Genomic DNA, 21,655 nt, shown 5'->3' with positions numbered 1-21,655 from the left:
TACGCTCGGCCAATACCTTTTCTGCCCTCGCATTGCCTTCTCCGAGCGACGTGCAACAAAACCCACGGAAAACGATTAACATCGGTGATTTGATGAGAGGTGTGAAGTACTGTACTCCGTACATCGTGGGGGTAGAGCGGAGAGCCGGATGCGGAGGAAAGAGGCGGCTTGGTGGGGAGGATTTGATTGGCATCCGGAGAAATCGAGCTCTTCGACTCGTGGATTTTCTTTAGATTGGACGTGATGTAGATGTGCTTCATAAACTGCTAGAAGTGGTCCGCTTAACTTCGAAGACAGGAAGCAAAGCACTGCGTATCGATTTGCTTCTCTTTCGATGTACTACAGTAATTCTATTTGATCCCCATAAGTGCAAGAAAGGACAGGAGACCGTAAGACTTGCGGAAGGTTCAGAGAGCACTTGTTCTCTTCCTTCGGGGCACTGTGCTGCACTTGCAGTACTCGCACCCTCCGCTAGTAGTAATACAGTAAGCCCACTCCTTTGGGAGACTTTGTTCGTTCCGTGTGGAACCATCTTTGAAGATGAATGAGAAACCTTCAGTATAAGAAGAGGAGCTGTCACGTTGCGTACGTTGTCTCAAGGTGTGAACAGATGGGATGATTGGGCCTGTTACCCTGTGAGTGTAATGGCGCTAAGATTGTGCGCGGCTTGTGTACGGAGTATCTGATAGCGGCGATTCTTCGACAACCTCCATACAGAGCATGGTATTCGAAGCTGCTCGAGCTGCTGAATATGCCCTTTCGCACAATCTCAAGGTCAATGGAATCCAGGAGAGTGCGGCAAGGGCTCAAGCAGGCTTAACCGGAGTAACGTACGTGTCGACACCCGCCTACCCCCCCCATTCGATGACGCTGATGGTAGATATTCTAGACGCTGGATACCTTACCTGCAACCGCGATATACAGTGCGAAACGAATCATGATAGATTTGCCTACTGAAATGCTGCTGGCCCTGACTAATGAGGTGGTGCTCTGCAAACCTACACCACATTAGTATACGAAACGCCCCCAGAACAACACCGAAGGTTTTACGTACTTGGCCCGACAACGAACAGCCCTCGGAATTCATCCTTCTTCTTCGCAGCGTTACCGTCGCAGATATAATAGGTTTATATCTGGGGTCTGTATCGTCGAATGCACATTGAGGAGGGTGGACACCCGAGCAATACAACATGTGCGAGCTTCCATCAATTCCTCCCTGGGCCCGGAAATTTCCATGTTGAGTTTGGGATCCAGGGATTTTTCTGAGTTCAGAAATCTTGTAGAAAGGGAGAAAAGAGGTGATGTCTCTTGTTCTTCTTCCGCAGAAAAGGCATGTCGTTGCAATATCAGCCGCCTATCGAATATGGAAGTCTCGTTCTCCCCCGCTACCCCTTCTCTAAGTTCACAAAAGTCTATAAAGCCATTGTTTGCTACTTATTATCAAGCAATCCTCCCGATTACTTTCACCAACCACTTCAATTACATTAGCATCTTAGCTACCATCTCTTAGGTACTACTGGCAGGCATCGCTCATCATACCACCACTTCTCTCTTCTTCGTTCTTCGCTCGTCTTTTGGAGAGTTCTACATTTTCTTATTGTCCTCCCCTCTTTCCCCCATCTTCTTATCTTCATGTCTTGTGCGCCGTCGCCGTCAGAGTTCGTGGCGGCGATGGAGTCCAGGAGCTTCCCTAAGGATAAGGATAGAGAAGACAAGAGGAAAGAGTGTAAGAAGCTGATGAGCAAGGGTCTGATGACTCGGGGTTAGTCTGCCCTCCAGTGGAATCCCAGAATGATTGAGAGGAAGCTGAAGAAGAGGCCAGAAAAAATCATGAAGAGATTCACAGAGCACATACTATCACGCGCGAAAGATATCTGGAATTTGCAGCCTGCCTATGAGGAGTTGAGTAAAACCCAACGTCAAGGCAAGGTCTTCGAGCATTGTCAGTAGTGGAAGGAAATATATGCTAATGCGAGACTTCAGTTATCGCAAATCCCACGCTCCTTGGCTGCCTTGCCATCCCTACCGGTGCCTCGGTTCCTTATATCTCCAGGTCCAAGTTTGTTGATACTCTCTCTGACCGGTTCGGCATCTATGCACCGGCCGTCCAACGCGGCCTAGTACTCTTATATCAAGTCTTTCTCCACTACTCCGAGTATCCCTTTCCGGTTTCAGATCCCAGTGGAATCTCATTTGGACCTTTCCTCCGCGGCACCATACTCATGGCCGGATTATATGAGTGGAGCTCCCGGTCCGGTTGTAGCAGCCCTTGCCAGTATGGTCCTCACATGGGAAGCGCCTTGACATATCGAGCAGGAAGCCATGCAGATCAGCGACGGCGAATGTTTCGTTTCCTAGCGACCCCTCTTCCCGACTGTGAAGCAGGACCAGGAAGGAAAGCCAAAGTTGGCAGTAAAGAAGAGACTGCAAACTTTACGGTGGTTGCAGTACCTCACTTCACTTATGATCTGGTTCCTGAGGGTCTAGTGAAGGGGTCTGATGAATATAAGGCAGCCGCTGAAGAGGTCGTCATTCAGGATGATGAGGATGAGAGGGAAGTTGATTTGCTGGATGTCATGATCCAGACGTATCCGAAGCCACCCATAGTCGCGTCCAAGAAAGGGAAACGACCGTTGAGCACTTCTAACAATGGGCCATATCGCGATAGCTTTCTTAATGTTCTACAGGCGTTACCCACTTATGAGAAATCTTTGAACCGACTGTGGATTCAACTAGCTGACTGGAGGGAATGGGTTAAATTAATGCTCCTTTCTACTTTTGGAGTCTTCAGCAGTCACCTAGACCGAATGTACATGGAGAATGAGGCACTTGAGGAAGCTTTGGACGCGATTTGCTTTGCATTCGTTGAAGATCCGGCAGACTCTCTAACTTGGGAAGCATTTGACGCAGTCGTCGCTCGAACTATGGTACGTTCGCTCCTTTCTCCTGACCTGAAACATTCCTGATAGCTATTTAGCCCGCACTCTTTGAAAATCCTCCAGATAAAGGCCTCTTGAACCTCTTCAGGCCCTTCATCAGACCTTTGCACAACCTAGACTATGAGACTCAGCTCCTTCCGCAGATCCCGGACAGGATCCTCACCTATCCCCGCCTAGCACAGATTCGTACCTTCTTCTCCCCTTGGGACCCCCTCTCGCAAACTATGCTCTTCTTCAGTCAGGCACTCCGTCCAATGAACTGCAGTGATGTGGATGGTTTTCGTAGCTGGACAGGTTATCGAATTCTCATCATCTCCGGTCATGGACAAAGCCCTTCTTCAAACAGCAAAGCCCCTGAGCAGCGTCAAAGATTTATCGTCGGGGCAATAATCTGCGGTTCTATAAGAGGGCCTGTCGCACTTTGCCCAGAGGGCCCAAATAGCGAGGAGTGCAGAATCCAACCTTTTCAGTTGTTCCCAGTGCAGAGGGTTTATGGGTTTCAAAAGGAAGAGGTGGAGCTGGACCCCAGGTTGAAACTAAGTCTCCCGGTTGGGGTTGACTCTCGCAACTGGAAGAGCATAACCAGTCCGACAGGGAAGACGAGAATTGCATATTTGGAGGATTTGAACGAGTGTATATTTGAGCATGGAACATGCCCTAGCGAGGAAGATGAAGGTCAAAAGTGGGTTCCATTTGGGAAGGGCGAGCCGGGGGTGGTGAAGATCGCTGTTGATGGTTGGGAGGTTTGGGGTCTGGGTGTCTCCTAGCTGGTTTTGAGGTGAGGAATAGGATTGTGGTGGGATTCTTACCTCCTTTGGTTTGTTTTGGAGTAGTGGATTAATCCCTTTTTTTTGTGAAGCTATTATTACTGAAGCGCTCGCTCTTCTGCGCCGCTCTTTCAGAACTTTCTGCAAGGTAGGTATAGTAAAGCAACGAATATCTCTCTCTTTCCAACCTCCTACCCACTCGTCCTGTTGTTCAATCTATAAGTAACACGAACATGACATGAGATTAAAGTACTTACCCACCTCAAGGTACCTTAACTAGAGAGCCAGTTGACACAGATCACATGACCATACTCACGTGCTTTACACACCCCCTTTCCTTTTTCTCCTGACCTTGTCTCACGACTCTCACCCAACGGGGAATCAATCTATCTTCCTTATCTTGAATCCCTCAACATTTCAATCTCCCAGCTTATGTGTCTGAGATTCATCCACTTTTACGTACCTAGATCAGTAAGGTATAGCCGAGAACCTCGCTGCACGCCATGACCGCATCAGGCGGTGCATCGTATCTCCTATCTAGAAATTTGATGAGATTCTTTCTTTCTTTTCCCTTTCTTCTTATTTCATTTCATTTTATTTCAGTATTTTTTGAAAAGAAACGGGCCTTTCAAAAAATCGGAAAAGGAAGATTGAATGGGTAATTAATAAAAGTTTTTATTAATTTGATATTCTTCTCCTCTGATCTCATCTCATCCCACTCCCGCGTTCCCAGCCACATCCCCCACATCTCCAAACTTCAAGACTACGAGAACAAGAAGAAGAACAAACAAGCAAAATAATGGCGACGGATATTTCGACCCGGGTCAGTATCCGCTGGCTACCAGACGATGCGTCGGAACCGACTGATACGTTGGTGTATACGGTGGGAGCGTATTTCGTGGATCTGAGGGTGTTGAAGGAGGATGGGAGTATTGAGTGGGGATTTGCGGGGACGAGGGAGGTGGTGGGGAGGGAGCCTTGTATGTGTACCCTCTTTTTTCGCCTTTCTTTTGGTTTGTATTTATTTGTTTTTATATTGTTGGGGTTTGAGGAGAAACTGAGGGACAGTTTTGGGTTGGATTGGATTGTGAACCTGGCCTTGGAAAAGGGGTTTTGGTATGGGTTGGATTTTCGGAGTCATATTTATCTCCTTTTGTTTTGGATATTCTTGTTTGCTATGTGGAGGCTCGGTTTGGATTTGGTTTGGATTTGGTTTGTTTTGATCTATTTATTCCATAATCTCTCTCAAGCGCGAGTGCGCATCTCTGTCTATATTCCTCCCTTACCTTATGCTATACACATCCAACTTTCCATCTCCTCCATCTATCTCTCCCCCCTCCCCACCCCCTTCCACGACTAACCGCTCCCAGTAAAATGCCGCTGGATACACACGCTCGATTCCCACGGCAGCAACACACCGGATGAAGGAGTGCTCACTCCCCTGCCCAACGGCGACACGCTCGAAACCGGAACCATGCCCTGCCCGCACAAAAACAACATCCCCACAGCCTACGAAGAGATCTGGCACACGCTGCCTCCCCTCCCCGGGCCCCCACACGCCTGGATCCTGGAATCTGTGGATGGGAAATCGTTTCTGGGACGGATTGCGGGCGGGTTCTTGGCGTTGGGGGAGGGAGAGGAGGGGTTTGGGGCCAGGAGGGAGGAGTGGGATGCGGAGGGGGGCAGGTGGAGGGGAAGATATAGCATTGGTGATGTGAAGGATTTATTTAGTTTTGAGATGTTGGGGAGGGAGATGCTGGATGGGGAGGCGGGGTGGAGGGCTGGGATGGAGGTGGGGATTGGGGGGAGGGAGTATGTGGTTAGGGCCTTTGAGAAGCTGGAGTAAGGTAGCTAGGGAGCTGATAGTTGGGTAGTTGGTGTTGGGATTTATCCTTCTGTTTACTGTATGTACAGATGGTGCTTCGAGTAAGCGGTTCATGCAGATATAATACATATGTATCTGCTGAGTGCTGATGTCGTCCCTGAGCCAGTCACGTGTATGAAAGTGTGAGTAAGGTCTTTGATATGAGCCTGGACTTCAGATCATGGAAATAAACTGCACTTCATTCATCCAGTATTCATTATCATGGCCACTCCCTCCCCCTCTCCTTTTATATCTTTTCTTTTTAGATCCTGTCGCTCAATTCCAATATCACATTTCCCAATTAATCCTTCCTTCATTCCCAATCCCAACTTTCCTCCCTACCTAACCAACCAATTTCTCTATCTCAGCCCCCACAAACCCAAACAGTAATACGGCAACACTCGAAAAAGTTTCCAACACACCATTAGCAAACATCCCTCGTGGCGCAATTGGCTAGCGCGTTCGACTGTTAATCGAGAGGTTGGTGGTTCGAGCCCACCCGAGGGAGTAGTTTCGTCTGCTTCCCCAATCATTTATTTACTGTTTTTTTATTTGCTTTAATTGACCCCTTCTCTTTTTTCTTTTCTTGTCGTTCAGAGTTTTGGGTTGCAATTATAATTTTTTTGGAGGGAAAGGTCAGGAGAGGAGGAGGGTTTTGAGAATCGGTATGGGCAAGCTGAGTATCTCAAGTCCCTCGTGGCGCAATTGGCTAGCGCGTTCGACTGTTAAGCAGTAGAAAGAACAACTTGCAATCGAGAGGTTGGTGGTTCGAGCCCACCCGAGGGAGATCTTTCTTTCACCAGTGGGTTTATTTATTCTTTTATTCTTTTTTTTTATTTTTTCTTTTCTTCGGGTTGTCTCTTTTCCTTTTAGAGAGCGGGATTTCCCCCCCTTTTTTTTGGGCCCGGAGAGAAGCTGAGGGGGGCATTTTTGAGAAGCGGTACGGCAGACGCACATATCAAAATCCCTCGTGGCGCAATTGGCTAGCGCGTTCGACTGTTATGAATAGGTAATTACCATTCATCGGCTATCGAGAGGTTGGTGGTTCGAGCCCACCCGAGGGAGGTGTGATGTTCAATCGTCCTTTGTTTTTTATTTTTTGTGTTTTTTTGCGGTTTAATGTTTTTGGGGTTTTTATCCTGGTGGATGTGCGAGGGCGTGGTGGTGCTTGGGGTAAAATAATGTAGAAGAAGAGATCTACTTTTTGTACTGTCTATGTATCTATGTACAACGTACAGAAAGGAGATATCTACCTATATATCTGCCTTAGCCTTATCTGTCTAGGTATATAAAAGTCGTCTCTCTGACTGCGAATGCGTGATGGGGTTGCTGGGAGCGGAGTCTTGGCTGGGCTGGCACGGTGGCATCGGGCGGGTAGGACGGGGGGCGGCAGGGCTACATACATACAGCGGGGGATTTTAATAGACAGCCAACTCCTGCTCTCAAATAATCAAGAAAATAAGACTCTCTGAATATTCATCAATCTAACAGATTTTATATATAATTCTTCATATATTTCTCTCTCCTTTCCCCCTTCTCCCTCCTTTTCAAAGACTTCCTTCCCCCCTCCCCTGAACAAACCGGATTATGCAATCCGGATAATTACCGACGGCATGCTCCGAACGCAGCGCCGATCCAGCCAGAAATAGCGCCCGTCGTCCCATCTGGGCCTAGTGGCCGCGGGGTGCTCATCTCGCTTGGGAAGCGAGAGACGGTGGGCGGTTCTGGACCGAGGTCTGGGCCTGATGTGTTCTGTTTGTGTCGCATGTACCTGGCAGTAGTAGTCGCAGTGAGGGGATACATATTGAGATTGATTGATTGACTGATTAATTGGTATGGAGGTTGAGATTCTGTGGAGGGGCTACATCTTTATAGACCATGTCAGATATAACATATTCGATATCCACTACTAATATCCATAGGGCTATCCATCCATATTCATAGTCACAGCATTCTAGAACCCTCGTCGCGCCCCGCCCATCTATCGATACTCGTATCTGCATGCAGAAAGCTCCGCGCTGTCAAGGGTCCACGGTGCACGGCTTAAGCCTCAGCGGCGCTGCGACCCTGAAGAGGGAAAGGGGGAGTGATCGTGGCTGGATCATTCGGGGTTGGTCGGATCGAATGGGAAAAAAGTGATGAATAGATCTTGCTCTCTCTGTAAGGTAGTGTCGTATTAATATTATATGTGCTGGCGATGGACGTCTACACCTGATATCAATATCCATCGACAGGATATCGTCCATTCATTCCTTTACCCTCGTGCGCTCCGCGTACAGTCCGCTCCTTTCCATCCCGTCGCAGACGCCTAGGTATACGATGCTTGAACCACGATTGTAGGACCAGACGGCCAATGTTCCCCGACCCAGCAGAGCCCTTCGCCATGGACGAGCGACGACGACGACCCTCCTTTCCCTCCTCACATCCACCCCGCCGGTTCTTATTCCTCCTCTGGTCGATATGTTGTCTCGCCTTCGCCTCCGCCTCTCCCTCCCCAGCTGCAGATATCTACATCGACGAGCAGATGCTCGATGCTCAAGCCGTGTCAGACACTCTCCTCGTTGACCAGCGTCCGCCCCCGAACCCCAAGGCCTGGACCCTGGCGACGGAGAATGACGACGTGGTCGTCCCTCTCCAGCGCCGCGCTGGAGCCACGGCGACGGCGACAGTGACAGTGACGCAGACGACGGGCGCAACGGCAGTCTCCCAGACGCCCAATCCTCTTCCCAGCCCTTTCGATCAGGGCTTCAATAATAATATCACCCAGAGCTGTGCGGATTTCATGTATGGCTTCCTTGCAAATGGAACCTTTAGATCTTGCCTCCCGTTCTCTCTGCTTCTCCAGGTGCGTGTGGTTCTTTTCATGTCCCTCCCCTTATGCTGGAGGCGTAGACTCCATCTCACACCCAGAACAGAACTCCGACTCCTTCTTCCAAGCCACCAAATCCTTCCTCCGCATCTCCCAAACCCTCGATGCAACCTGCGCTGCCGATGCCACCGTCTGCACGCCTTATATGACCGACCTCGCCACGAACCTCGCCCTCCCCGCAAACTGCGGCTCCGACCTCTCGAACCAGAATCCCATCATCCAACAAGCGCACCTCGGTCTCCTGGCCTACAGACCCCTCTACACCGCGTCCTGCCTCCGCGATCCCACCACCGCCTCCTACTGCTTCGCCGACGCCGTCACAAACGCTTCCTCCCCCACCGACTCCTACATCTACTACCTCCCGCTCAACATCGCGCTCCCGGGAGGCAGCCAGCCCACGTGCGACGCGTGTCTGCAGAATACCATGACCGTGTTCCAGCAAGCCGGCGCCCAGAAAGACTCCGCGCTCGCCAACGACTACGAGGCTGCCGCCACACAGGTCAATCTGCAATGCGGCCCGGGCTTCGTCAGTGCGAACCTGGCGCCGGCCGTGAGCGCCGCAGCGCGGGGGATGCCGCATCCGGTGTCGTGGTGGGCCCTGGTGCTGCTCGTTGTGGCCGTGCGGTTATTCGGGTGATGAGGCAACAACGCAGTATCGCAATGCAATGCATTGCATAGGTACATATATATGCGCGTACATCGATATCGCTCCAGCAGGCGAATCCTTACCCTACCTACCTTACCGAAGCGCGACGTCTCCCGATGATGCCGAAAAGCAGCAAAAGCAAAAGCCAAAACACCAAACAAAAATCCCCATCCCATCTCATCTCATCTCTCAGTCAAAACAAATCAGCGGCGCCTAAATATATATACCACGGCGTGCAGGACAGGAACGGAGGAGCAGGAGCATCGGCACTGGCGTTTTATATCTCTCTCCCTACCTACCTTACCTATTATACCACAATATCATCACACTTATGATATGATATGATATTTATTTAATCTCCTTTCTTTCTTTCCCCCTTTTTTTTAATAGAAAAAAAAGGCGGGCAGGCAGGCGGGCGGGCGAACGGGGCAGGCGTTTTCTCGCGCGGAGTTCTGATGGATGGATGGATGGAGTGAGGGAGTGAGGGAGAGATTATAAAATTCGACTAAGAAAGGTATCTTTAGAGAGATAAGTACTAATTAGTTAATAAATTAATTAATTAAAAAATTGTATAAATTAAAATTAAAAAGTGTTAGGCGGATACTTACAAATCCTAACCGTCAGAAAAGATCCTTCAATCATCAATCAATCTTTATACCTTCTCCACTCCTCAAAGATCAGGGCAGTTTAGACAACTACCTTAAGATAAGCGAACGAGCCCCTTAACCCCTTAACCACACTCGCCTCTCCTCGCCTACCTCGAACTCGAACCACGACATTTTTCCATTTCACATCAAGGTTTCTTTCTGACCTATTCCTAACTACCTATGATTCTTTACCCAATCGTTAATGAAGAGAGCATGGAATACTAAATGTGGATGATTGATTGATTGATGATATATAAGAAGGAAGGAAGGAAGGAAGGAAGGACTTGAGAGTTATTTTGTCCTTGCTAGGTAGGAAGTTCGTTATACAGAATGGCTTGCTTGCGAGGAGAGAATACATACGGCTGCGGGTGCGGTCGTTCTTTGAGATTTGCCGGGGGTAAGGTCTTTCTGCGTGTTTCTTTGTTGGCCTTACTCCTAGGTTTCGATAAGTTAAGGTAAAGTAAAGTGAATATATTGTAATTCTGCTTTTTGATTGTCGATTTATGTTAATTTATGATTTTTTTTTTTTTTTCGCTGTTGATTGATTAATTCGCTGTCATTCATGATATGTTTGCCCATTGTTGTTATAGTAGTTAGGAATGTAATAGTGAATTAGGTAGGTAGGTGGGGACCGGAAATTAGTAGAAGAATCATGATAATTTGTAAATTTTGGATCTTGAATTAGTGGGACATGGCAGTGGTGGTGTTGGTATTGGTATTGGTGATGGTGATGGTGTTGTAGGGAGGGTGGGTAGGATAGGTAGGATAATGTAGGTAAAGTAGGTAGGTAGGTAGGTAAACAAAGAGAGGACGCCTTTAGTAGGTATTCACTAACTAGGTAGTAAAGGGTGGATTCAGATTTAGATCTAAATAAGGGAAATCTGTGACTGTAGTCAACTTAGGTAGGCTAGTTAATTAGGGTAGCTGGAGAATATAGGGGAAGGTAATATGTTGACGGTGCGCACCAGGAAAGAAGTATCAGAAGGCTTGAATCTTGATAGACTCTCGGCTATTGAGGAGTATTCGAGCTTCATGGTCAGAGAAATGTTTAAATGTCTTCCAAGTCCCTCCCAGCGGACATACCTTCTTCTGGCAGGATTTGACGATCAAGACTTTCACGGTAAACTCGAAGATTCCAACTGTGAATTCGGACACAAACTCACAATGGCATCAACACCCCAACTGCAAGGTAAGATACTTGATCTATCGTTCTCACCTAGTGGAATAAGTGAATTTCCGTTGTCATTTGCTCTATCCGTTGTCAACTTATCGCCATTGTCGCCGTTGTCGACTCGTAACGCGCTCATCGTCTTCGGGAGGTCGCCTGTGTTGGCAATTGGTCTATGTCGACGCCTGCCTCCTTAATCTTCTTCTTGTCGGCTGCGGAGTATGGCTGTAACATAAGGCGGATGGCGTAGTCCCCGAGTGCTACTCGATTCTTCACCGCAATACGAGCGATGGCATCTGTGTATGGTTTCGGCAGCACTTTGTGTCTGAATACAGTACCAAGCTTTGCCATGTGTTGAGGGATTGGCATCAGCCCTTCCTGTAGGAAAAGGTATGCATCGTAAATAACCTGGATGCGGTCTGGCAGTCTGCCGTTGCTCTCGTCCGTGAGCTCCTTCAGGTCCTTCTCTGCTGGGCGCTTGTACGTGTTCAGAGCCTCCCGTACCTTGCGATACAGTGCGGATCTGGCGGGCGACAACTTCTCAAAATTCGAGGATTACATCGCGTGGAGAGTAGGATGTCATTGTGTGGAGAGCAGGGTAAATGGAAAGGTGAGGCTCAGCTGAAGCGAGAATCACGATTGCCATTCCATATTTCGAAATCCAGCCGAACCAGTTCATCAACGCCTCGGGCTTCGCCAGCTCTCGGATGAGTCGCGGCGGCGAGGTTAAATCGGAGTACCCGACCGCGGAAGGAAGAAAGAAAGATGTGTGCGGCCTTAGAATGGAACAAGAATTGTGAAAGATTCCTATCTTAAGCATTGCACTAAGATGATTAAGGGTTATGGATAATTTGCAGGATCCTCTTCGACTGAGAACTGGATCACAAGGCTTAATAACTATCAGTCCATAAATGTTGAGTAGCTCAGAGTTTATGACAGTAGATGTGACCCTTCATTGTCTAGACTGATACAGAACAATGTTTATAGAGAAGAAATAGAAAGCAAAGAGCTAGGTAAGCAGATATATATTTAGAAGTGATTCGTTTGTTTACAGGTAGATGAGGGGAAAGCTAACGAATAAGATGTGGGACCTTATTCAACTGTTGCCTCAAAGCACCTAGAATCAGCGAGGACTACCCCGACATACTCCAAATTCCAAAACAGAAGGGTGAAAATATTTGATCCTTGTTCAATCATCCAGCACGGTCAATCGGTGAAGGAAGTTTGACTGCTTCGTCTTGGACCCCAGTTCCAAAAGTATCCAACTCCCCTGTTTCACTCCACTTAGTCACCTATATGGCAATGCCCTCTTGTACGATATACAAATGGTTAGTTGGTTTCGAGGTTTGAGAAAACTTAAGTTGCAGCCAGTCGAAGGACGTTGAGATCAAGCTTCCCCGGATTTTATGCAAGCGAGACAAGCGCATCTCGTCATCACTTCGAAACATCAGCTAACCAGCTAACTTCTTTCTCCTCAGCATTCTGTAACAACACAACAGCAGCTCAAAATGTCTCTCCGTACACCTACCACGAGGGCACTCCGCCTCCTGCCACGGCATCCTATACGCCCACGATGTCTCACTTCCCCCCGGTTGCAATTGCGGAATCTCAGCGCCAAATCCCAAAGCCTTTCCCCCGCTCCAGAGCCTCGCAATCTACTCGACTCCGTCACCCTGCACCGCCTCGAAGCTGAACGGCGCGCATACTATAAACGACGCTCCTACTATGCCGCCATTGGGGTTGTCTTTGGCATGGTCGCCATCTACGCAACAGCGACGTCGGTAGAGCTGCCACCGCCGTCCAACGCCAACAAGCTCGATTCCGGCAAACGAGCAGATGACCCGATGGTTGTCCTGGGGCGCGAGAGGAAGGTCGTAGTGCAGAAGATGGGCGAGCAGCCGGAGGAGATTCCAGACACGGTGAAGACGGGGACGAGCACGGTGCCGGAGTTTCCGCGGGTGGTGGAGTTTTCTGATGAGGATGTGGAGGCGCGGGCGGACGAATTGGGCCCCGCGCAAAGTGATAGCGGGACCGTGGAGTATCAGTTGCTGGGGCTGGGCATCCGGACTGTTAGTTTCTTGGGCATTGAGGTCTATGTTGTGGGGTTGTATGTCGCAACGGACGATATCGCTCGGTTACAAGAGGCTCTGATTCGGAAGATCAGCTCAGTGGGATCAACATTGGTAGCAGGCGAGAAGGATGCCTTAAAGTCGAAGCTGCTAGATCCCCAGGAAGGAGAAAAGGTTTGGGGCGAGTTGTTGAAGGATACACACATTAGGTCACTGATTCGGATCGTACCGACCCGGAATACGGATTTCCATCACCTTAGGGATGGGTGGGTGAGGCAGATCACCGCACGCGCGCAGAATCCTATCCATAAGGAAGAGTTCCAGGATGAGAGTTTTGGCGCCGCGATGCAGCAGTTCAAAGCTTTGTTCAATAGGGGCAGTGTCCCGAAGCAAAAGGAATTGTTGCTGATCAGGGACAGGGAGGGGAAGCTAGCCGTCTGGTATGATGATGGGAAGAGCGCGCAGCGGTTGGGAGAGGTGAAGGATGAGAGACTTTCAAGGGCAGTGTGGTTGAATTACTTGGCGGGGAAGACGGTCGCCAGTGAAGGGGCTCGGCAAAGCGTCGTAAATGGGCTCATGGAGTTTGTGGAGCGGCCGATGGGGACGGTCTCTACGCAGGTTCGTGTATAATTTGTACAATAAATGTGACATATAGGACTCTTCTCACTGCGAGAAATAAAATCATCGTAGCAAGTTGTATACTGGTTGTATACGGATCGTAATCCTTTACATTCGTGGGTGCTCAGAAGCAGCGGCTCCGGGTATCAACCTCCTCCATCCTCACCCGCTATCAACATCCCAAGTCCTCCATCCAGTGCTTACAGAGCACCAGCATCCTTCAACAGAGTTGGCAAGTCGGCTCTACGAGCCTGGAGGTCGGAGTTACCACCAATATGTTGCTTCTTGATGTAGATGTTGGGGACCGAAGATTGGCCGCTGATTTCCTTCAAAGCCGCCTGAATTGCTGCACCATCATCTGTTCATTCCCGTCAGACCTTGACCTTGGTTCCCAGGAGATGGATGACTCGGGGCGGAGGAGACGTACCAACTTGATCCAGCTCGATAGCGTAGTACTTGGCTCCTAGCTCATCGAGTGTGGACTTGGTGGCGCGGCAGTACGGGCACCAGGATTTTGAGAAGACGGCTAAATAGCATCACATCGTCAGCAGCTGCAATGCGCGTGCGATCCGGGCGCAGAGGAAGCGGGGAAGACGTACCAACGGCGTTCTCATCAATGATGTTCAGCGCCTTGGTCTTAGCAGCAGACATGTTTGCTGGGGCGACGGGTGTCGTCGAAAAGAATCTGCGTAGTAGGAACGAAATGATGGGCAAGTGTTCGATCGCTGTGTCTAGGACAGCGACGTGAGCGAGGGGCAAATGGGTTTTATATAGAGTCGCGGATAGAGAACGATATCATATGTTATAACACAATCCGGAGGAAGAATTATTAATCGCTGCGAGATGTGGATAGATGCAGGGCGTTCTAGAATGACGCAAGATTGGGGAAAGCCGGGGGGAGTGAATCGATTCATCGACGGGAGTGAGTATATCCATGCTCCCCTTGTAGTTCCTTGCGGGCTGATCCGAGGGATAAGGGACAACATTTTCGCATTACATCAACCACGGGGTTTTGGGAGAGATCCTGTCGTTCCTCTAGCGGTACCGTACCTTGCCTTCGTCGGAGCAGACAGTCGTGCCCTGGACGACCTGGGCCTCCCGAATTTCGCCCCCGTACTATCTCGACTCGCTTGTCAAGGAATAAAGTCGGGTCAAGGGCCAAGCAAGGAGAAGAGGTCGCCTCAACGGCTTTGTCGACTACTCTGTCCATATCAGAGACAGAGAGACTCGAGTCCTCCACCACCCCACAAACTAATACCGACGGAGAAGGCACCGAAGGAGCTCAAGGGTATCAGCCAAGGTGGTTTGCAGCAACTGAGCATCCCATGTCATCCTTAATTCCACGCCTCCCTGACTCTCTTCAGAGCTACGTCGACACATCTCTCTCTTCTGTATCCAAGGCATACTCTTCGCTGCCCGAACCAGCGCAGCAGTATATCAACGCCGCTACTAAAGCCGCACATCTAGACCAGCTGCCGCCGAGTGCTCTCGCAGGCACCTTACTCATTCTCCTCACCGCTGCCCTCTCAATGAATCGTTTGACGAACGTGTTCCCCTTCGGCGGATCACGGTTGTCGCCCTTCCGACGCAGCAGCAACATCCCGAACGTCACCGACGATGATTTCTCCTACATCACATCCGATGACCTGGCCCGCGCGCACGACCCGCACCGCTCGGGGACGAGCGCGACGGCCACAGACGACGTGCTGTTGATCAAGAACAAAGGCATCACCTATCCCGTCAAGTTTCCAGCTTACTCAATTGGAGATGGGAAATTACAAGTGAGAGATATCAAAGAGCGCGCTGCCATCGTGATGGGCTTGCCTGATGGCAGTGAGAAGAGGTTGAAGTTGTTATATAAGGGACAACAACTGAAGGATGATTACCGCCCATGCCGAGATTACAACTTGAGAAACCAGAGTGAGATTCTCTGTATAGTTGGAGATGCGCCGGCAGACGCGTCCGAGGACTCTGATGGGAGTGAGAGTGTGGCGGATTCCACCGGAAAGAAGAAGCGGAATCGCAAGTCCAAGAAGAAAGGAGGAAAGAGTAGAAAGGGCGACTCAAAGTTGAGCCCTGATCCAGGCGCCCGCGAAGGAAGCTCCAGACCGGTAACACCAATCCCGGCGCCAAAAACTGCCATCGACAAGCTGCAGAGTATTTCGAGCCATTTTCACACCAAGATTCTGCCGCTCTGTGTCCAATATACGCTGGACCCTCCACAGGATCCCAAGAAGAAGGATTTTGAGCATAAGAGATTGACTGAAACGATTATGAATGAGGTTATGCTGAAGTTGGATGCGGTGGAGACGGACGGCGATCCTGAGATTAGGGACAAGAGAAGGGCGTTGGTTAAGGAGACACAGGAGGTCTTGGATGGGTTGGATGATGCCGCCCGCAAATAGGTTTCGAAGAGCAGCTGGAGGTTGGAATATTATGCCGGAGTCTTCTATTAATTTTGGCTGGCAGTGCATTTGTCTTCCAAGGGCGAAGCTTGACGAATTCTCTCCTGCTTTGAAGTACGTCGGTGCCGGGCTAGCTAATTGTTTCCCAAGAGAGGGAAACTGCACGAGTTTCTTTGGATCGTCGCATTTGCATTTATGGGATGTATTCTGAGCTCACCCGGAGTGGGCCGTACTGCGCTGAGCGGTTGACTGGATCCAGGATGGCGTTTCCGATATATTGATGCATAGAACAAGAGACAGGCATAGTTACAACAGATTTCGACTCAAAAAGGCGCGTTAGAATGTAAGAATGCATTTATGCTCGAGGGGTTCCTATGGTTGCAAGACAAGTTTGACGAATCTGCCTAAGAGTATGTTCTATTGAGCACTCGACCACCTTCGCTCTTGTCATGGAATGATGCGGCGATATGGTTCTGGCCGCGAGGTAATTGAAGGGGTACGGGAAGGAGCGAAGAAGAGGGTAGCTATAAATCTTCAAATCTCATCCAGCAGAATATCGACAAGTGCAGATGCCGTAAGAGCGCAGCATAACGACTCCGAATTTAGTGACAGCGCCGTTCATAATTAATCAATCCATCACTCGTTGACATGTTCACATGAATAGCAACTCTCTTCACTTCCCTGAATTTCTCTAATTAGGGCCTGTGGGCGTTAGCCCTGATGCGGCTCTTCGGCTAAAACACGCTAAGCGACATCACAATTTGTGTGCTCGCGAACCTCTTGACGAGAAACAGCGACGAACTTCTAACGGCAAATCGACAACCATCCTCCACCATCACGAAGGTTGAGGATACCGGCAAACCTTGATATCTGTCTTCTCATTCCACGTGTAGCAGGACAAGATGTCGACCTTTGAGAACGTCGTGAGTCTCCCTTCTTCCTTCCTCGTCGCGAGGTTGCGATGCGTCAACAATCGGGACAGCCGTGAGAGGGAATTGCGAGAGGAGTTTCGAGGAGCCTGCTAACAACGGGATGGAATAGATCACCATCGACGGCAAGGGTCACCTCCTTGGTCGGCTGGCCAGCACTGTGGCTAAGCAGCTGCTCAACGGTCAGAAGATCGTCGTTGTGCGATGCGAGGCCCTGAACATCTCTGGAGAGTTCTTCCGTGCGAAGCGTATGTTCTGCACCCATACCCTGCGTCGAAATTGGATTGGAAGAGGACGAATTGGATTGCATGGGCGCACATCAGGACATTAAGGGCTACGACTGACTTTACTTTGATTACAGTAAAGTACCACGCATACCTCCGAAAGATGACCAGATACAACCCCACCCGAGGAGGTAAGCTACACTATCCGTGACTCGAAATACGGATGAGCGGTTGGAAATTGGGAATGGGCTCTGACTCGGAATAGGTCCTTTCCACTTCCGCGCCCCCTCAAGAATCTTCTACAAGACCGTCCGTGGAATGATTCCCCACAAGACCGCCCGTGGTGCCGCCGCTATGGAGAGACTCAAGGTCTTCGAGGGTGTCCCACCCCCATACGACAAGGTCAAGAGAGTGGTCGTTCCTCAAGCTCTGAGAGTTTTGAGATTGAAGCCTGGCCGCAAGTACTGCACAGTTGGCCGACTGAGCCACGAGGTTGGATGGAAGTACCAGGATGTTGTCGCTAGGTATGTGCTTTGCGGCGCCACTGCGCTTGGATTTCGGATTTGGTCGGAGCTAATTCATGCGTAGACTCGAGGAGAGACGGAAGGTCAAGGGAGCCGCATACTACGCCCGCAAGAAGACGGCACGAAGACAACTCGCCGAGGCCCAGAAGAGCGCGAAGGTTGACGACAAGACGAAGAAGCAGTTGGCTGAGTACGGCTACTAATTTTTTTCCGACGTCGACGATATCTTTGTGTCTTGGGATGGAGGGGGTGCATGGATTGTTCTCTATCAATTTGCAATCAGTCACAACGTCAATGCTTTGTTCAACTCGTGAGGGTGGATCCCAAGGCTGGTGAGGTCATATGATACACATGGGTTGCTGTGCGGAAAAGACCACCGATGAGCAAGGAGCTCTTCTGTGTATAGCTTCGTCTTGCATGCCGCTCTAGGGAATAAAAATTCTCGAATAAGAATTCTGGGGTAGAGGGTGACACTGGACTGATACTAATGTGACAACCGATAAGGCCGAACAGGATCGTTTGACCCATTACGGATATACTGTTGGAAGGGTGCGCCGTGATAGCTATGAATGCGAAAGGGTGGCAGTGATACTTGGAGAGCCTTGGTCACATAGGATTCCTGGATATTGATGGACAATCGTTGAATGGGTTCCCTCGACCCCTAGTTTTCCGGACAGAGCCACTCTTTCGAATGCGACGATCATCAGCGCACTCCCCTCTTCATGCGGGACTGCCCGCTTCCCTTGCTGCCCATTTACCCCTTTGTGGAATCTTGCATAGCCTGTAACCGACACCGATATACCCCCAATGTCTCCGATATGTAATGTCACCCAGCTCGGCCCCTCACATATACCTACCTAGGTAGGGTTAATGAACCCGCAAGGGTATCGGAATAAACCCAATGCAGGTGCACAAAACAATATCCTGAGACCGCGTTTGCCTTGTGTATCTACCGGCAGGCTCTCTCAAAGCCGTCCACAGCCGCGTAATGCCGGGTAGCCGTAGTTCAGCTGGGTACTTGGCGGGGAAAGGGAATTAATGGCAGCTCTTATTCCCCTGCTCTAGCCTGTAGCTACGGTATAGATAGCCTCAACTATCCACGGACGCCGTAATTCTTATTGTGGGCATTGCGAAACCGGTTCCCCCAACGTACGATTGATTGGAAATATACCTCACCTAGGACCTAGGCACACTCTTATAGCCGAGGATGATCAACGTCGGGGGAAGTGGCCGTACCCCACCAAAGCGGGGGTGTCGTTTGACCTTGACAAGTCTGCGCGGGTATTAAAGTCCTGCTTTCACTCCTCTCCTTCTACACAACAATACTGCTTCTCAATCTTTAGTAGACAATTGCTTTTTGTTTTTTTCGGCTTCTTGCGTCTCCTTTCCTTCAATTGCGAATTTACCGGTAGTCGGTGCTGGAGACCCGAGATAGCGCGGCAGCCGTGCGTACCGCCCCCGGATACCCCGCAAAAAACCCACGATCCTCCTCCGCGCCCAGCAACTCCAGCTTCATTCCCTTTCTTGAGTAGCAGAGAGACAACGCCCAACATGTCTCCCCCAGAAACCCGTCTTCAGAAACTGGTTTCCCACTTCCTGCCCTCCTCGGCCTCCAGTACGGTAGCGGATAACACAGCATACCCCCATCAATACCATATTCAGCATCTGTAAGGGTCCCTGGTCGCAAATGTGTCCTTCCGTTGGTCCGATCCGTGAGCGCCCAAAGCTGGGTAACTCCTTCAACATATCTGAGGAGGGTCGATGTCCAGCAGCTCAAACATGGACACTATCACGTGTTCAAATATTTCTTCTCAGTCGCACCGGGAAAAGACTGACCGCAATCATCCAGGTCCCCGACATTCTTCCTTCCCCGCGCCGCAGAGATAGAGCCCGATGCTTTGGCTATCTACCATGTGTGCGCAAACGGGAAGGTTTTGCGACGGAATTATGCAGAATTTGCTGATCGGGCAAGAGGATTGGCATATTATCTGATCAAAAATGATTACAAGAGAGTTGGGATACTGGCTCCTAACACGCCCGCTTTCCTAGAGTAAGAACCCGTATCTCGCCACTCCAAAGGCATATCTTAACACATGCGCTCAATAGGTCCATTTTTGGGATTGCCGCTGCGGGTGGTATTATGGTCCCAATCAACTATCGCTTGAAGAAGGAGGATATCACGTATATCTTCGAGTACGCAAAGGTAGATTCCATCATCGTCGATAAGGAATACGCTGGCCTACTCTCGGATTTTGGGTCACGCAACCCGAAGGTTCCTTTCATAATCGACACCGATACAGACTCGACCTCGGGCGCCTTGTCTGGCCCCTTCGATGCAGCGGTTTTGGAAGGCCTGAATTACGATACCGAAAATGGGAGCCGTGGATGGGCCGGCTTGAAAGCCCAGACAGAAGACGAGGATTCCTGCATTTCCGTCCCGTTTACGAGTGGGACGACCGCCAGACCGAAGGGTGTGGTTTATACGCATCGCGGTGCATACTTGGCGGCGTTGGCGAATATCATTGAGTCGGGTCTGAATTACCACGTTGGAAGATGTGGATATCTTTGGACCTTACCGATGTTTCATGCTATGGGGTGGAGTGAGTACTTACCTTTTTCTTCGCTTGTTCGTTTTGAAGAGAAATGGTGAAGCAAGTGCTTCGATCACCGGTGCATTGCTTGTGATAGAGTCTACCTAGTCCCTCGATTACCAATTTCCGTCATTCGAGCGGCGTCCCATCTCAATACTACCCTTGCCTCCATTCCTCATCACCTTTTGTACTCGCAAGCTAATCAATATTCTCTTATTCTCTAGCATTCCCCTGGGCCGTAACCGCTGTCCGAGGAACCCATTACTGCCTTCGCAAAATCGACTACCCCTTGATCTGGAAGCTGCTAAAGAACGAGAATGTCACCCACTTCGCCGCAGCACCAACCGTTAACACCCTACTCTGCGCCAACAAGGACGCTGAAAGACTCCCCTCACCCGTCCGCGTCACCGTCGCCGCGTCCCCTCCAACCGCTCACCTCTTCGAGCAAATGACCAACCTCAACCTCATGCCTGTTCATGTATATGGTTTGACGGAGACCTACGGACCCATAACCAAAGGCTACCATATGCCAGTCTGGGAGACGCTTCCTACCAAGGAGAAATACGCGCGCATGGCTCGCCAGGGTCATGGGTTTATCACCTCGTTGCCTGTTCGCGTTATCAAGACTGAGGGGGTGGCGGATGGAGAGTTGGTAGATGTCAAGAAGGACGGAAAGGAGATCGGAGAGATTGTGTTCTTTGGCAATATTTGCGCTAAAGAGTACCTGTGGGACCCCGAGGCGACGAAGAAGTTGTTCGCTGGCGGTGGGTTACATAGTGGGGACTTGGCGGTTTGGCATCCGGATGGTTCGATACAGATTTTGGATCGGCAGAAGGATATTATTATTTCCGGTACTTATCCTCCCACTTTCTTCCTATTTTGATTCTCAGATGGCTAATACGGATATCTAGGCGGAGAGAACATCTCGTCCGTTGCCCTGGAAGCGATGCTTACCCAACATCCTGACGTGTTGGAAGCAGGTGTAGTTTCCGTCCCTGATTCCCACTGGGGAGAACGACCAAAGGCCTTTGTCACAGTCCAAGAAGGCAGACAATTGAAGGGAGAGGAGTTGATTGAGTGGGCCAAACACGAGAGTTCCATTAGCAAGTTTATGGTTCCCAGGGAAGTGGAGGTCGTGCAGGAGTTGCCTAAGACGAGCACGGGCAAGATAAAGAAGAATGTGCTGAGGGCATGGGCGAAGGGGAACTATGACGAGAAATAGAGGAGTAGTGCAGCACAGGAGTTGCGGCGAAGGGAATAGCGTGTGAATATGATGTACGATTTATGATGGTGCACTTAGAGATTGAGAACTTAGATAGACTTAGACATCATAGAACGAGTGCTTGGACATTGAATTCACATCTCAACCCATCTACCTAAGGTAGTGCCATGTTG

General features: G+C 49.9%; 8 protein-coding genes across 8 annotated transcripts; 6 read left to right on the top strand and 2 right to left on the bottom strand.

Annotated features, from left to right (window-relative positions):
* The first annotated feature begins 1,088 nt into the window (after window positions 1-1,088).
* On the top strand, window positions 1,089-3,970 carry M430DRAFT_249944 (hypothetical protein). The gene is made up of 3 exons (XM_024865177.1): window positions 1,089-1,298; window positions 1,984-2,927; window positions 2,978-3,970. Exons 1-3 carry the CDS (start codon window positions 1,235-1,237, stop codon window positions 3,704-3,706), a joined length of 1,737 nt encoding a protein of 578 aa, XP_024720401.1. The 5' UTR covers window positions 1,089-1,234; the 3' UTR covers window positions 3,707-3,970.
* A 335-nt stretch (window positions 3,971-4,305) lies between these two features.
* M430DRAFT_35513 (hypothetical protein) lies at window positions 4,306-5,649 on the top strand. Its single transcript, XM_024866754.1, has 2 exons — window positions 4,306-4,686; window positions 5,077-5,649. The coding sequence occupies exons 1-2, from the start codon at window positions 4,506-4,508 to the stop codon at window positions 5,550-5,552; spliced, it is 657 nt and encodes a 218-aa protein (XP_024720400.1). The 5' UTR covers window positions 4,306-4,505; the 3' UTR covers window positions 5,553-5,649.
* Window positions 5,650-7,607: 1,958 nt separating this feature from the next.
* M430DRAFT_35512 (hypothetical protein) lies at window positions 7,608-9,519 on the top strand. The gene is made up of 2 exons (XM_024866753.1): window positions 7,608-8,415; window positions 8,486-9,519. Exons 1-2 carry the CDS (start codon window positions 7,954-7,956, stop codon window positions 9,074-9,076), a joined length of 1,053 nt encoding a protein of 350 aa, XP_024720399.1. The 5' UTR covers window positions 7,608-7,953; the 3' UTR covers window positions 9,077-9,519.
* A 1,511-nt stretch (window positions 9,520-11,030) lies between these two features.
* M430DRAFT_276706 (hypothetical protein) lies at window positions 11,031-11,720 on the bottom strand (the record flags this gene model as incomplete). Its single annotated transcript, XM_024865685.1, has 2 exons — window positions 11,031-11,377; window positions 11,460-11,720. The coding sequence occupies 2 exons, from the start codon at window positions 11,718-11,720 to the stop codon at window positions 11,036-11,038; spliced, it is 603 nt and encodes a 200-aa protein (XP_024720398.1). The 3' UTR covers window positions 11,031-11,035.
* A 630-nt stretch (window positions 11,721-12,350) lies between these two features.
* Window positions 12,351-13,720, top strand: M430DRAFT_35511 (hypothetical protein). The gene has a single exon (XM_024866752.1). It carries the CDS (start codon window positions 12,409-12,411, stop codon window positions 13,597-13,599), a length of 1,191 nt encoding a protein of 396 aa, XP_024720397.1. The 5' UTR covers window positions 12,351-12,408; the 3' UTR covers window positions 13,600-13,720.
* A 39-nt stretch (window positions 13,721-13,759) lies between these two features.
* M430DRAFT_35510 (hypothetical protein) lies at window positions 13,760-14,371 on the bottom strand. The gene is made up of 3 exons (XM_024866751.1): window positions 14,187-14,371; window positions 14,015-14,113; window positions 13,760-13,945 (listed from the first exon to the last, which is right to left on the bottom strand). The coding sequence occupies exons 1-3, from the start codon at window positions 14,236-14,238 to the stop codon at window positions 13,788-13,790; spliced, it is 309 nt and encodes a 102-aa protein (XP_024720396.1). The 5' UTR covers window positions 14,239-14,371; the 3' UTR covers window positions 13,760-13,787.
* Window positions 14,372-14,457: 86 nt separating this feature from the next.
* On the top strand, window positions 14,458-15,992 carry M430DRAFT_28611 (hypothetical protein; the record flags this gene model as incomplete). The annotated part of the gene is made up of 2 exons (XM_024865806.1): window positions 14,458-14,509; window positions 14,734-15,992. 2 exons carry the CDS (start codon window positions 14,458-14,460, stop codon window positions 15,990-15,992), a joined length of 1,311 nt encoding a protein of 436 aa, XP_024720395.1.
* A 902-nt stretch (window positions 15,993-16,894) lies between these two features.
* On the top strand, window positions 16,895-21,609 carry M430DRAFT_67210 (hypothetical protein; the record flags this gene model as incomplete). Its single annotated transcript, XM_024869275.1, has 9 exons — window positions 16,895-16,915; window positions 17,034-17,169; window positions 17,283-17,336; window positions 17,411-17,669; window positions 17,734-17,859; window positions 19,519-19,719; window positions 19,776-20,269; window positions 20,485-21,111; window positions 21,172-21,609. The coding sequence occupies 9 exons, from the start codon at window positions 16,895-16,897 to the stop codon at window positions 21,480-21,482; spliced, it is 2,229 nt and encodes a 742-aa protein (XP_024720394.1). The 3' UTR covers window positions 21,483-21,609.
* Between the last annotated feature and the right edge of the window lie 46 nt (window positions 21,610-21,655).

The sequence above is a fragment of the Amorphotheca resinae genome, assembly GCF_003019875.1.
Source record: "Amorphotheca resinae ATCC 22711 unplaced genomic scaffold M430scaffold_7, whole genome shotgun sequence".
Lineage (NCBI taxonomy): Eukaryota > Fungi > Ascomycota > Leotiomycetes > Helotiales > Amorphothecaceae > Amorphotheca > Amorphotheca resinae.
This window is presented reverse-complemented; position numbering and strand designations above follow the sequence as displayed.